The following is a 13,402-nucleotide window of genomic DNA, read 5'->3' as shown; positions in this document are numbered from 1 at the left end:
TCATGATCTCACAATTCGTGAGTTCGAGCCCCGCATCAGGCTTCTCAATGATAGTGTGGAGCCTGCCTAGGATTTTCTCTCTCCCTCCCTCTCTCTCTGCCCCTCCCCTGCGCGCACGCTCTCTCTTACTCTCAGAATGAATAAACTTAAAAAAAAAAAAAAAAAAAAGAAAGTAAGATGACTTTTAAAAGTTATCCGAAAACTTAGCTAACTTTCCATCCCTCCTGAGTCAGTGATCCAGCTGGCTGGTCTTTCATCTCTTGCTGGTGGCTGTTGACTGCTAGAAGTCCAAGACAGGTAGGTGGGCTACTTGTGGCATAGCTCTACATTCGGGCCTCTATCTCCTTCCAAACGAGGGTCTGGTGGGTGTGCAGATGTGAGGACTAGGGATACCACTGGGCCTTCTTTGATTCAGGAATAGGAACTCTCATACACTGTTGCAGACAGAAAGCAGTATAATCTCTATGGAGGAAAAATTGGCATCAGAGATACAAAGGGAAAAATACAAAAGACAAATGCATATGGCTGCAATACTTTTAATAGCAAAGGATCGGAAACAACCCCAATCTCAATCAAGGGTGACTGGTTGAATAAACAACGGTATGTATGACTTCATAATGGAGCATTGGATAGGAGAACATTCTATCTGGTTCTATGGAATGATATTCAATATATTGTTAAGGGTGGGGGGGAAGCAAGACCAAGGAAAGTGTGAAATAGTGTGCTATCATTTATCATTCGTATGTATAATTTTTTTTAATGCAAGGGTGAAATGGGAAAAAAATTACTGTCCAAGGGAGAAGGAAGAAATAGGTGGAGGGCAATGGGTTGGAATACAGACTTCTCTCACTGTAGCTCATTCTGTGGATTTGGCTTTGGAGCCATATAAATAATTTACATAATTATAAAAAAATTAAAATGAAAATAGCAATCTCTTAAAAATGTAAGCAAAACAAAGTGAATACTCATAACCCCGATTCAGGTTTAGGACATAACTACTATTCTAAGTTATTTTAAAATAGTAATTTGAACATGTCTAATGGCATAAACCCTAAGGACAAAAAGAATTGCAAAAGAAAATTTTTAACTTTTCCACAATTATTTTTTATAATTTGTCACTGTTATTCTGAAGATTTAAAACAATATGTAATTATTTTGGTGGTTTTGAGAAAGAGGTTTTCAGAATGAGTCAAAGAAGAACAGATGTGAGATCAGGAAGGCTACAGTAAAAACCTGTAGTCCTGAGTTGGATTGGAAGTGTCATTATAAATTCGTGTAGTTAAAAAAACAAATGAACCCAAAACTCATAGTAACGTATTTCCTAGTTCTGTCCACTAACACCAAGCCACTATCAATGAGTACTCCTAACACCCAGATTTTGGTCTCTAAATTATTTCCCACTAAGAGGAACCGGGGTTCTCTGGGAACCACTGGATGACTTCAGGGCTAAGGCATAAAATACACAAGATGAGCTTGAAACATCTTGTCATACGAGATAACTACGAAACTATCGGAGACACTGGGGTCGTCTTGATATATGGCTGGATCACTAAACTGGCAACACACTTCCTCTGGCTCCATCTCATACCAAGGCAAATACAAAGAATTTTAAAATAAATGTCTGATGAAACATCACCTAGATTAATGTGTATTTAGATACTGAAATCTCCTCACAGTTCAGCTGGCTTTTAAGTTTTAAGTTGAATGGTCTCCTCCACCCCATCCCATGCTCCAGCCAGTGTTTTCTTTCTTCAGTTACCTGGAGGGCACTGCCCCTTGGCTGTTACATCAGAAGTACAAGGCCCTGCGGGGCGCCTGGGTGGCTTAGTTGGTGAAGCGTCCAACTCTTGGTTTCTGCTTAGGTCATGATCTCAAACTTGTGGGACTGAGCCCCACGTCGGGCTCCATGCCGACAGCGCCAAGCCTGCTTGACATTCTCTCTGTCTCCCTCTCTCTCTCTCTCTCTCTCTCTCTCTGCCCCTCCCACACACATACACTCTCTCAAATAATAAATAACTTTTTAAAAATTAAAAAACAACAAGAAGAAACAGAAGGCCCTGGGATCAAAGTAAACGCAAACATTTTCTTAAACTCACCATGGCCAGATGTTGCCTTACCAATCTCTCATCTGGCCAAGCAAAATTTCTATTGGTGGAGCAATCCCAAGGTCACCTCCATGTTTTCTTTCTTCTTCATTCATCCCAGTGGGTCTAGCCTAGACAAGAAGAGAGCCAGGTATCCCTTCCTAGAAGGAACTGGGCTAACTCATGTTTAGGAACAGGCCAGGTGGGCACGTAGGAGCAACAGACTTTATTTCTTCTGTTATGATACCAGGTTATGTTCTGAGATACGAGTCCTCAAAAGGGAATTACTTCAGGCAGAACTTATGCTTTAATGTTGGTTCCTTGGTCTAGAAGAATCTGCATGGGGGTTCCAGGCCCTGCCACGGCTTTCTGATGAGAAGCCCGGCAGGCATGTCACAGAAGGGAATGCAGACAAGAACAATATGCCGGGCTGTGGCAGGAGACCCAGTCCCTATGCCCACACGTGCAGGGGCATGATCCGGCCCTCAGCATGCTAGAGGCTTGACTACAACAATGCAGAGGGCTGACAGTCATCTCAGACACGTATCATAAGCTTTTCCCTCCCCAGCTGGTTCAAACTCACAAAGCCATTCACCCAGCATTTTGAAAAACCGCCCATTTCCCTGTAAAAAAGACTTGAGAAGGTTAGTGCATAATCTACAGGAAGAGCTTAAAGCAGAAAGAAAACGGTGATGGCAGCAGTCTGGGTCCCGTGGCTGCCCTTCTGTGCCACTCCATGGAGGAGTGTGCGCAGTGCCCTAGAAACCTGGGGGCACAGGCAGGTGGGCAGGTGGGCAGGGACAGGGCAGGGGCAGGGCAGGGTGGGGAGAGAGGTCTGTGGCAGTCAGGGCCCACAGCTGAATCTCTGAGGAAGAGAGATGAGCCCAGATCTCTGCACCGCAGTGATCCCACAGCTGCCTTAGAAGTCATAAGGGGACACAAAGATGGTGACCTTGGACACATGGTTGGCCTGGAAGGAGCGGTCCAGGTATTCTGACATGTCGACGTCCACCTCTAGCGTCTGAGGCCCCTCCAGGGTCTGGACGAGGATCAGCTCCCCCGTCTGCCGGTCTGAGCGCTGCATCACAAAGTGGCCTCGGCTGTTCCCACCCACGATCCCAAACCGCAGGCTGTTGGGTCCGGGTCGGCCGGGGGCTGAGGCCGTAGCCATGCGGAAGAGCGTGATGGGCGTCTTCAGGTTGGAGGGCAGAGAAAGGTAATGGAAGGAGATGGTCTTGGGCAAGTGGCGGCACGGTCTGCTCTCCATGGGGCAGGGGTTTCGCTCACACTGGCTGGAACGGAGAGGCAAAGTGGAGGGAGTCAGCCTTGGCGAAACTCAGGAAGGGCTGCCCTGACCTGGCTCGCCGGCCCCACTGCCTTCTTGCGGAGGCCAGCAGAGTGACCTTCCCCAGCCACCAGCTCCTCACCACAGGTGCTCAGAGCCACAGGCAAATGAGCATGGGTGGTGTCAGGTGTGGCCAGGGCACAGGTGCTCCCCTGACCCACTTGTGTATGGATGGGCATGTATATTTATATATGCTGTTACTATAGTTTTCACAGAAAACTAAAGCTGGGGAAGATTAACTAGTGATGGTCCTGGTATTCAAACCAGGTGCCCCTTCTACATGTGCCGACACCTCTCTCAGTAATGGTGGGACCCCGGCAGGTAGCTGCCAACACTGGAATGTGGCGCTCTATATGGGGTGAACTTTCCAAACACCCAGTGTTTACTCTTAAAGAGGGAACCCTGTCTCTCTTAACAATTTGGAATCCGGATCTTGTGGAAGTGCTTCTGAAATTTCTCTACCTTACCCAACATAAAAGACAGATGCAATTCAGTGACCCATATAATCACAGTTATGCAGGTTGAATACGGTATCTGGCTGTGAATCAGGGCTGTCCCCGAAGGCTACGACATACAGTCCCTTCACTACGTGACTTCTGAGGAAGATCGTGATGCCTTCGGGCTCAGGAAATAACTGCCACTCTTCAGTGCCACTGACTTTCTCAATGCTTCTATTCTGCCTGCTACAGTGCAAAAAGCAATTCAGGCATCTGAGCTTGTGAAGTCAATTCACTCTAAAGACAATGCTAAGGCTCTTGTGATCTCCGTTTCAGAAGAAAATACATGCATTCTGTGATAGTTGTAGTTATTCTCCTGAAAGGCCTGTCTCTCACCTTTTGAAAACAAAAACTACTATGTGCTGAGATTCCTGAAAATCAAACCTCCTAATCTCAGAGGAAGAGCAGATTAATATAATGCAGAGTGACTGGAAACTACCAGTTACCAGCCATGTGAACATGAGAAAACGATCTTCTCCCAAATCTGTATAATATGTCTCTGCCTCCTGGTAATGTGACCACAGTGGTCTTCCCTCCAGCGGCCCCCACCCCCAAAAGTGCTGCAGCTGGGTGGCTAGAATTCAGTCATCCTCCGTGTCAGCAGGGAGCACTTGGAACTGTACCCCTATCAGGGCAAATTGGGTTCTTGCTGCACAGAGCAGCAAGGCAATAAATGGAACCACTGAAGGGAAACGGAAGCTCAGAGAAGCCAGACTCCCAGCTCCTGCCTTCCATCTTTCCTTGGATATAACTGTACCTTTTCCTAAGAACTGAGGTAGAATCTGGCCCACCCACCCTGGGAGGCCTGGCTGAGGGATGTATGCGCCCGGCCGTGGGTGGCCCTGGCTATACTCACAACGGAGACGTCTTCACGTAGCTCACGTTGCCGCTGCCCTCGGGGCACTCCGGGCTGACGCACTGGAAGCCTCCACCGGTGTTGATGCACATGGTTCCCCGGGGACACACGTGCTGGGGGCTCACACACTCATCGACGTCTGAAATAAAGGACACCCCAGGGAGGGTGAAAATCCCGATGTCCCTTCTGTCACGAGACCACATGAAAAACCTCAACAGGCACTGGAATGTGGTGAGCTTTCTAAATACCTAAAACTTATTTTTCAGATTAGGAAACCGTGTCATCCTTAGTTATTTGAAATCCAGCCCCCGTGGAAGTGCTGGAGAACCCTGTTGGGGAGCTCGCCTCCCCGGGATCCTGTCCTTCCTCAGGGTAGACCCGTCACAGATGTGCTAGAAGCACAGGAGCATTACCAGTCACAGGTCACAACACTTCTCTCAGATCTGCTGCCTCCTCAGCCTGAGCGCCCCAGAGTCTCCCCTCGATGGCTATTATCAGGCCCTTTAGGAGCCAGATCTTCCGGAAAGCCTTTCTACTCTGCTCACCTCACCCCAAATGCAGATGTCCTCACTCTCCTTACAGGAAGTCTCTGCTGTTGCCTTCACCCCAGCTGGAAGCTGTTTCTTCCCAATCTGCACAATCCTACCTGGGCCTGCCTTCTTGAGTACTTGTGGGATTGATGGATGGATGGATGGATGGATGGAGGGAAGGAGGGATGGAAGGAGGGATGGATGAATGGGGGATGGATAGAGGGAGGGAGGGAGGGAGGGAAGGAGGGATGGATGGATGAACAGATGGAGGGATAGATGGCTGGAGGGAGGGAGGGATGGATGGTTGGTTGGGGGATGGATGGATGGAGGTGTCTTCTCCTTCCCCAGTCCCAGGTTACTCACTCCTCTGATCCCTGCAGAGCCCCTAGTGGGGCTCCCACCAGGATGTCACTGGAGAGCCACCTCTTCTCTCACATTGCACTTCAGGCCATGGAGACGCCCTCTGCCTTCTCTCCTGCTCCTTTTCCCCCAGTGGCTAAGAGCTGCTGTTCGAGACCAGCCAGGTTCTCTCTTGAGCCCTGCAGCCACCTGCGTCTGCAGCAGCATCACTCACCCTCACAGCTCTTCCCGTCGGCCATGGTCCGGTACCCGGTGGGGCAGGCACAGCGGTAGGAACCCGGGGTGTTCACACAGGTGTGCATGCAGAGCCGGGGGCGTCCCTCCTGCCCATAGAGCTCGCATTCATTCACATCTGGGGACAGAAGTGCCCAGTATGAGCAGGAGCCATGTGGTGAACACCCACCAACCATGACCCAGGATGGCCGCACCTCAATTCCTGGAGGGGATGGCCACTGTGGCTAAGTGGCTGGGCCTGGTGGGGTGGGGAAAGCCCGTCCCCAGCAGAGCATCCAGAAGAAGAGCAGGTGTGCTCCCCTTCCTCCCCAGTCAAGGGCCCACAAGGCCGAAGGGAGGGGTGAGAGGGACCTACGTGGTAGACCCTAGATGGGTTCCTCTAAGGCTGAAGACTAACAGAAAGGACCCCGCAGAGGCTGGCAGATCGGGCCGGCAGCCCAGACTATTGGCTTGAATCACAGCCGCACCTCAACTGGCCTCATCTTTGGGCATGGAGTAAGAGAGGCTCTCATTTCTGCTGCTGTAAAATGAGGTAGTTGGCACCAACCGACCAATTCTCAGGTTTGGGCCTGCTTAGTGGTTCTTAGAAGGCACTTTGGTATTAGGAGAGGTTAGCTGCAGTGGCTGGGTCTGTAAAGCTAAGTGGAGAGGGGACCAGGGAATTGGGTCCCAGACCCCTGCACAGCTCAGGGGGCCTGTCTCGCCAGCACAAGGACTCAAGCTCCTCTCTGCCCGTGTCACTGCAGCTGGATGGAGGGGACAAGGGGCCTCAAGGCCCTTCTAGAGGAGTGTCCGTGGTTTGGATGGCACCGTGCTCGAGTTCTGGCATGGGAGCAAGTGTGGGCACCCATGGCTGCTTTCTCCAGTCTTGATTCTCACGATGGCCCCTAACGTCTAGTCTCAGCAGCCATCAGGTCGACACTTACCTAAAACGCAAAGCGGGTCGGGCTTTCTGAGACTTTGCCCGTCCCCTGCGCTGGGTCGGGCAGCAGGAGGGCAGGGCGGCGGGTGGGAGCCCCGTCCTCGCTCCCCCCCCCCCCCCAGTCCCGCCCGCTTCGGGGACAGAGCCCGCGCCTACCCTGGCAGACGCTGTCGCCCGCGGCGGCGCCGCTCAGGTGGAATCCGGCCTCGCAGCTGCAGTGCTGCGCCCGCTCCACCTGCGCACAGCGCGGCGCGCGGCTGAAGGCGGGGTCGCCGGCCACGCTGCCGTCCGGGGCGGCTGCGGGGACAAGACACCCTCAGCGCCCGGCCCTGGCGCACCCGCCGCGCGCCCGACCTCGGGCAGGGGCCGGGAGGAGGGCCGGGCCGGGGGCGCGCCCCCTCGTCAGGGCTTACGCTGGAGTCGGGAAGGAAAGACAAGCCGTTAACCAGAAACCCGCAGCCGGCCGCAGCCGCAGCCGCCCGCAAATCCCAGGGCAGGAAGCGCAGGCCACGCGGCTGCGCCCAGAAGGACCGCCGCGGGGTCAAATCTCCGTTTTCCCTGCAGAAGGCTTAACACACCAGCATGCTAACAGTGATGCCTGGAGTTTGAAGCTAGGGAATTTATTTATTATTTTTATTTTGAGAGAGACGGAGAGCGCGAGCAGGGGAGGCGAGGAGGGAGAGAGAGAGAGAGGAAGAGAAGAGAGAGAAGAGAAGAAGAGAAAAGAGAAGAGAAGAGAAGGAACAGACCCCAAGCAGGCTCATTCAAAGGCGGGGCCCCATCCCCACAAATGGCGAGATCATTACGCCAAAAACAAGAGTCAGAGCCTCACTGACTAAGCCACCTAGATGCCCCTAAAACTATGAAATGTAAAACACTACTTTTGGGGGGTTCTTTTTTGTTGTTGTAATTTTTATACCTTTCTAAGGAATCTAAGCTTTTCATTTTTAAACCAAGGACATCAATTTTCCAATCAGAAAAAAAAAAAAAACCTTTTTAATTAGCTTTTGAAAGTTTTCAAAAGATTTGCAGCTTTTTACGGTTAGGGGAGGTGGGAGAGGAACGGGTGGTGAAAGAAATGGCGCTGAACCTCTTTAGCGGGGACACAACACGGGGTGACTCCGTTTATGCAAAGTCTTCAGAGTAGTCAGATTCATAGAGAGCATGTAGAGTGGTTGTGGGGGAGGCTGGGAGGGGAGGGAAAAGGGAAGTACTGTTTCAGGGGCAGAGTTTCCGTTCTGGAAGACGTGGTGAGGGCTGTCTAACCAATATAAATGCACTTAATGCCTCTGGCCCGTACCCTTATAGTGGTGAAAATGGTACGTTTTATGTTGTATATATTTTACTATAATAGGGAAAAATAGGGGAATGGATTTTTTCAATGTTTATTTTTGAGAGAGAGAGAGAGCACAAGAGGGGAAGGGGCAGAGAGACAGTGAGACACAGAATCCAAAGCAGGCTCCAGGCTCTGAGCTGTCAGCACAGAACCCGACACAGGGTTCAAACCCATGGACTGGGAGATCATGACCTGAGCTGAAGTCGGAAGCTTAACTGACTGAGCCACCCAGGCACCCTGAGGTGAACGGATTTTAAAAAGTATTCAGAGAGGGGCGCCTGGGTGGCTCAGTCGGTTGAGCATCCGACTTCAGCTCAGGTCATGATCTCACGGTTTGTGAGTGTGAGCCCGGTGTTGGGCTCTGCGCTGACAGCTCAGAACCTGGAACCTGCTCCACATTTTGTGTGTGTCTCTCTCTTTGCCCCTCTCCTGCTTGTGCGCTCGCTCTCAAAAATAAACATTTAAAAAAATATTTAAAAGATATTCGGAGAGGGGCTCCCCCTCAGAGCTAGAAAGACATGGGCAGAGATGATGGGAAGGAAGGCTCCAGGCGAGCAAGAACCGGGCCTCTGCTGGGCTGTTCGTGGAGACCATGAGGACATCCACTGGCTTCAGACGCACCTGCCCACTCCCTCCTCCCCTTCCCTGGGGAGGTTCTTGTCGTGGGGAAATCTTTACATATAAAGTCGCACCTGAGGAGCAACTGCCTACAGGTCCTGACGGCACCAACCCTGACATGTGGGGTTTAGGACACTCAGGGTCTAGGGCCGGCACATTTGGCTTGAAAGAAGGCCCATTTCTTGTTCTCTCCTGTTTGTAAGTAGGAGGAGAGGCGATGGGACTGTTTCCACAGAGAGCAGCTCCCCGGATGGGAGCTGGAAGGAGGCCTCCGGGCTCTTGGGAAGGGCAGCTTCATTCCGAGAAAGCACCGGCGAGGCTGAGTCAGCTGAACAGAACTAAGACAATTAAGCGGCAGCTCTCTGGGGGCAAAATATTTAAAACTGGCCTTGGACAGAGTCTGATGCAAGAATATCAAGTACCGACAAAGCTCCTACTCTCTGGACACTAGCGCTAACCACCAGTTCCTCCTCCTCCCCACACCGAGATTCCGCACCGAAACCCAGACAACCGGACGGGACACTCCAGGGCTTTCTGGCAAAGAAAGAGGACAGCTTTAGGATTTGACTTTTTAATCTAAGAAACGTTGGCTACAGCACAGTGGGGGGACCCTCATAGATATCTTACTGGATTATCTTGCCATCTGTGAAAACAGCCACTATGTGGCCTCTAGACCTGCTAGCTAGGGACGTGTTGGGACTCAAGATGTGGATAATGAGCTTCCCACCAGTCAGATGTCTGGTGCACAGCTCTGAGGGTACTTTGGCCTGTATCAGTAACTGCTGATTTTGCTGGGAGCATCAGAAAGGAAGAGCCATTCCGTTGATCTGCAGAGGAAATGCTGACCGAGTGAAGGTGGAGCAGGGAAGCTTCTCAGGCCAAATTCCCAGTCTGGGGAGCTCTTACATTAGGGGTCAGTACCTCCACCTGCATTTTCTTACATGAGAAGGATCAAAACTCCGGTTACACAGGAGACCTGCATTCCATCTCAGATAACCACCGCAGGAACTGGAGGGATCAGGGGACAGAAAGCCCACTCTCCAGTGGGGAACTGAGCTCCTGACACATCTGCGTGTGGTGACCCGTGACCAGGGTGCTCCTCTCTCTACAGTGGAACGTCCTCACCCAGCCCCACGGCGGCCACGTACCTGTCTGGGCCTGGTGCTGACAGTGGCTCCCCGTCTTCCCGGGAGGACAGATGCATTTGTACTGGCTGACTCCTTCTACACACGTGCCGCCATTCTGACAAGGCTGGCTGGAGCATTCGCTCATGTCTAGGAACAAATAATTTTCAAATAGAAGTAGTTGCGTTCTGATTCTAAAATGAACCCAAACCAAAGGTGGGTTACTTTTCTTTACATGGCAGGAGGACTTCAGCTTCCACTCTCCCCGCCATTTGGCAAGCCACATACCCTGCCACACACCAGGAGCTTGCCTGGGGCTCTGCCTGCAGGAGCTGGCCCGTCAGCCAGCCACTCTCCACCAGAGGCACCGTTTTCTAATTTACAGGGTGGACCACTGCATGAACCCACATTGCCTTTGAGTCAAGCTGTACTGTCCCCAACTCTGCCCTTAGCAGCCAGCACCCAGGAAGAACACCTTTTCAGGGGAGTTGTAAGAGTGATAGATGGTCCATCAGTGTCTGGAGAAGGGGAAAACCAGCTCTCTCCAAATTCCCACCCGGAAGCTCTCCTGTACTCATTTCCTGGGCAACCAAGGAAGACTTTTTGACTCTTGACACTTCCTAAGTGGTGGAAAAGGGAAATGTTCCTTGCTCATACACACAGCAGTCCTGTGGGAAAGCAATATATAGAAAGAGATACAGATTTGAAAGTTGAATGGATTTCTCTCTGTGTGGTAGGATTACAGGCAATTTTTATTCATTTACACTTTTTTCCTACTCTTTCATTTTCCCACAACGACCTTTCTCACAATAAATTTTCTAATTAGAAAAAAATAATTTTTTAAAAACCCTCAGGCCACATCTGCGTGTTAGGAATCCTTAAGCCCAGTCTTTTTTTTTTTTAATGCTTATTTTTATTTTTGAGAGAGAGAGCTCGAGTGGGGTAGGCACAGAGAGGGAGAGAGACACAGAATCCGAAGCAGGCTCCAGGCTCTGAGCTGTCAGCACAGAGCCTGATGCGGGGCTCGAACTCATGAACCATGAGATCCTGTCCTGGGCCAAAGTCGGACGCTTAACCGACTGAGCCACCCAGGCACCCCTAAGCCCAGTCTTTTTTGTTTGTTTGTTAATTTTTTTAAACATTATTTATTACTGAGAGACAGAGCGTGAGCATGGGAGGGGCAGAGAGAGGGGGAGACACAGAATCGGAAGCAGGCTCCAGGCTCTGAGCTGTCAGCACAGAGCCCGATGCGGGGCCCGAACCCACAAACTGTGAGATCATGACCTGAGCTGAAGTTGGACGCTTAACTGACAGAGCCACCCAGGCGCCCCACCCCTAAGCCCAGTCTTAAAGCACAGAGAGCACAGGCTCTTTCTACAAAAGAGAGAGGTTTGTCAGTTCACTGAGTTGACCACAACATCTCAGGAAAGGAAGCTGGAAACCTCTCCTTGTTGGCATATGAGCATCCTTTCCTGCTGTATCTATCAAGAGGAAGAAAGGGTGCTTTGCTCCTGATGAGAACAGCAGCCTTGCTGTGGGTGGGTTGGCTGGGATGCTGGCTTCCCTTCTGCCTCTTCAGAGCTGGGATGTTATACAGACTATTGTATGGTTTCTGTTAGTTGTGAAAGGACCCAGATCATCTAAATGCTGCTTATCCTGGGGAAGGAGCTTTTTCAGCTTCTCAGTAACCTCAGCCTGCTTGTGTTCTCCCCATACGTTCTGTTCTCAGATGACTGGTCTCTAGGAATGTGTCTAGAGTGACACTGTACACAATATGCCACAGAGCTTGGAATTCCTGCTTCTGCCCATTGCCTGCCCCCAACACTGCTGTCTAGCAGAGTCTGAAAGCAAGCAGACCACTAGGCCGTGATGTTGTGGGCCGAGAGCCAAAGAGTGTGAACATGAGTAGCCTTCGATTTGGCCCCAGTGGGACGAGCGCCATTGTCTCTCCCCTCTGATCCTCCAGTGGAAGGGACTGGGCCTGGCTGCACCTGGTGGGGCAGGGGGTTTGGGGGGTGGGGTGGTCATCAGCTCAACAGAGAAATGTACAGGTGGCCCAGGACTCTGTTCTCTGTCTCCCCGTCTGGATCTTGTTGCCCAGGATTTTCGTTTCTAGACAGGCTCCATACAGACGTAATTTCTTATCTTGGTACATTGTGAGAAGCATTCCATGGCCCAGTGCCCTGTCCTGGTGCCCCATCTATGTCCTGATCGAAGTATAGCTGTCATCACATTCACATCTGTCCCAGGCTGTGCAGGGTGGCTTCAGGGCCGTACAGAGGGCATGGGCAGAGGCTGAGGGGAGACTGTCTAGCCAAAAGCATGGCGGATGATCCTGTTGAACTCTGCTGTTTAGTGAGAACTTACTATTTCCCGGGAGCCGAGCCGCATGTTTTACGCACATGATCTGCTCTCTTCCCGTTTATTTATAATCCTTTCCTGTGTTCTGTCATCTCGTTTCAGATTTTCCATTTCTCCAATCACCTCATTTCTGAGGCTTGCTAGTTTTTATTTGTGCTGTCCTTTCACAGTTTTTATCTTTTTCAAATTTCTTTCAGCTTGTTTAGAAATACCAGGTAATAGTCTTCATCTATTTTATGGCCAGGTCTTTCTGGCATTTCCTCAGTGTCTGTAGAGACTTTTTATTCTATCTTTTTTTTCCCTTATAACAGTTTGTATGGGATTTGACAAGAGTCCTTTTCTGTTACTCATGTTTAGAGGAAACACGTTCTCCTATATGGCTGGTCCAGCCTCCTGACTGTCCACCTGGCGCTTCCGTGGCTGTTTTCAGTGTGGCTCATGCTTTCTTTGCGCTGCCCGCTTTGTGCTCCTCTCCCGCTCCCTGGGCCATCCCTTTCGTGTGCACTGACATTCTTTGTTGAGCCATTTGGATCCTCCTCCCATTAGAGTCTCCTCAATATCAGGCTATGTCCTCGGAGGTTTCAGGAGTTCCTAGGGGCCAGTGTGCTCCAGCCACCGAGACTTCCTGTTGAAAAGCTAGCCCAGGAAAGCCAGGACTGGGGTAGATCCTAAGAAGATAATTAGATTTCAAAGACCAAGAAAAAATCCTTTGGGCATCCAGGCGAGAAGACCAAGATACTTATGGCAGCAACAGCAGAATCAGCTACGACGGAAGACACAGAGGCATATTTAACACACTCAAGGAAAGAAGACGCAAGACAGGCAGGTGATGTCCAAACTGGCGCCCAGTGGGAAAGCTGCACTCTTTCTGAAAGAGCAAGAACTCGGGGGATTACCCTCAGCGCATCCTGAGGAATAGGCTGCAGAGCCGTCTGCACGAGGGCAGCAGTAAGGCTCCCCAAGGCACAGCACCATGAAGGATGGCGGATGGCTCGGGCTTCCCCGCAACGGCGTCTACAGCTGTCCGGCCGGCACAAAACAAAAATCTTTCTTGGATCTCATCAGGCCTCTGGAGTTCACTGCCAGTTTTTAAGAAATCAAGAGGCAAGGGACGCCTGGGTGGCTTAGTCGGTTG

At 50.9% G+C, this 13,402-nt stretch overlaps 1 protein-coding gene across 1 annotated transcript in view; it reads right to left on the bottom strand.

Annotated features, from left to right (window-relative positions):
- Positions 1-2,291: 2,291 nt before the first annotated feature.
- FBLN7 (fibulin 7) overlaps positions 2,292-13,402 on the bottom strand; it is a 50,790-nt gene continuing 39,679 nt past the window's right edge. The window contains exons 4-8 of the mRNA XM_040496736.1: positions 9,931-10,056; positions 6,985-7,125; positions 5,887-6,024; positions 4,783-4,921; positions 2,292-3,376 (exon numbers count right to left, since the gene is read on the bottom strand). Of these exons, the coding sequence (XP_040352670.1) occupies positions 3,004-3,376; positions 4,783-4,921; positions 5,887-6,024; positions 6,985-7,125; positions 9,931-10,056 (917 nt within the window). The 3' untranslated portion in view covers positions 2,292-3,003. The remainder of the gene's footprint in view (positions 3,377-4,782; positions 4,922-5,886; positions 6,025-6,984; positions 7,126-9,930; positions 10,057-13,402) is intronic.

This window comes from Herpailurus yagouaroundi, unplaced genomic scaffold (genome assembly GCF_014898765.1).
Source record: "Herpailurus yagouaroundi ecotype Mexico unplaced genomic scaffold, PumYag 188, whole genome shotgun sequence".
Lineage (NCBI taxonomy): Eukaryota > Metazoa > Chordata > Mammalia > Carnivora > Felidae > Herpailurus > Herpailurus yagouaroundi.
The sequence above is the reverse complement of the archived record's forward strand: the minus strand, read 5'-3'. Positions and strand labels throughout refer to the sequence as shown.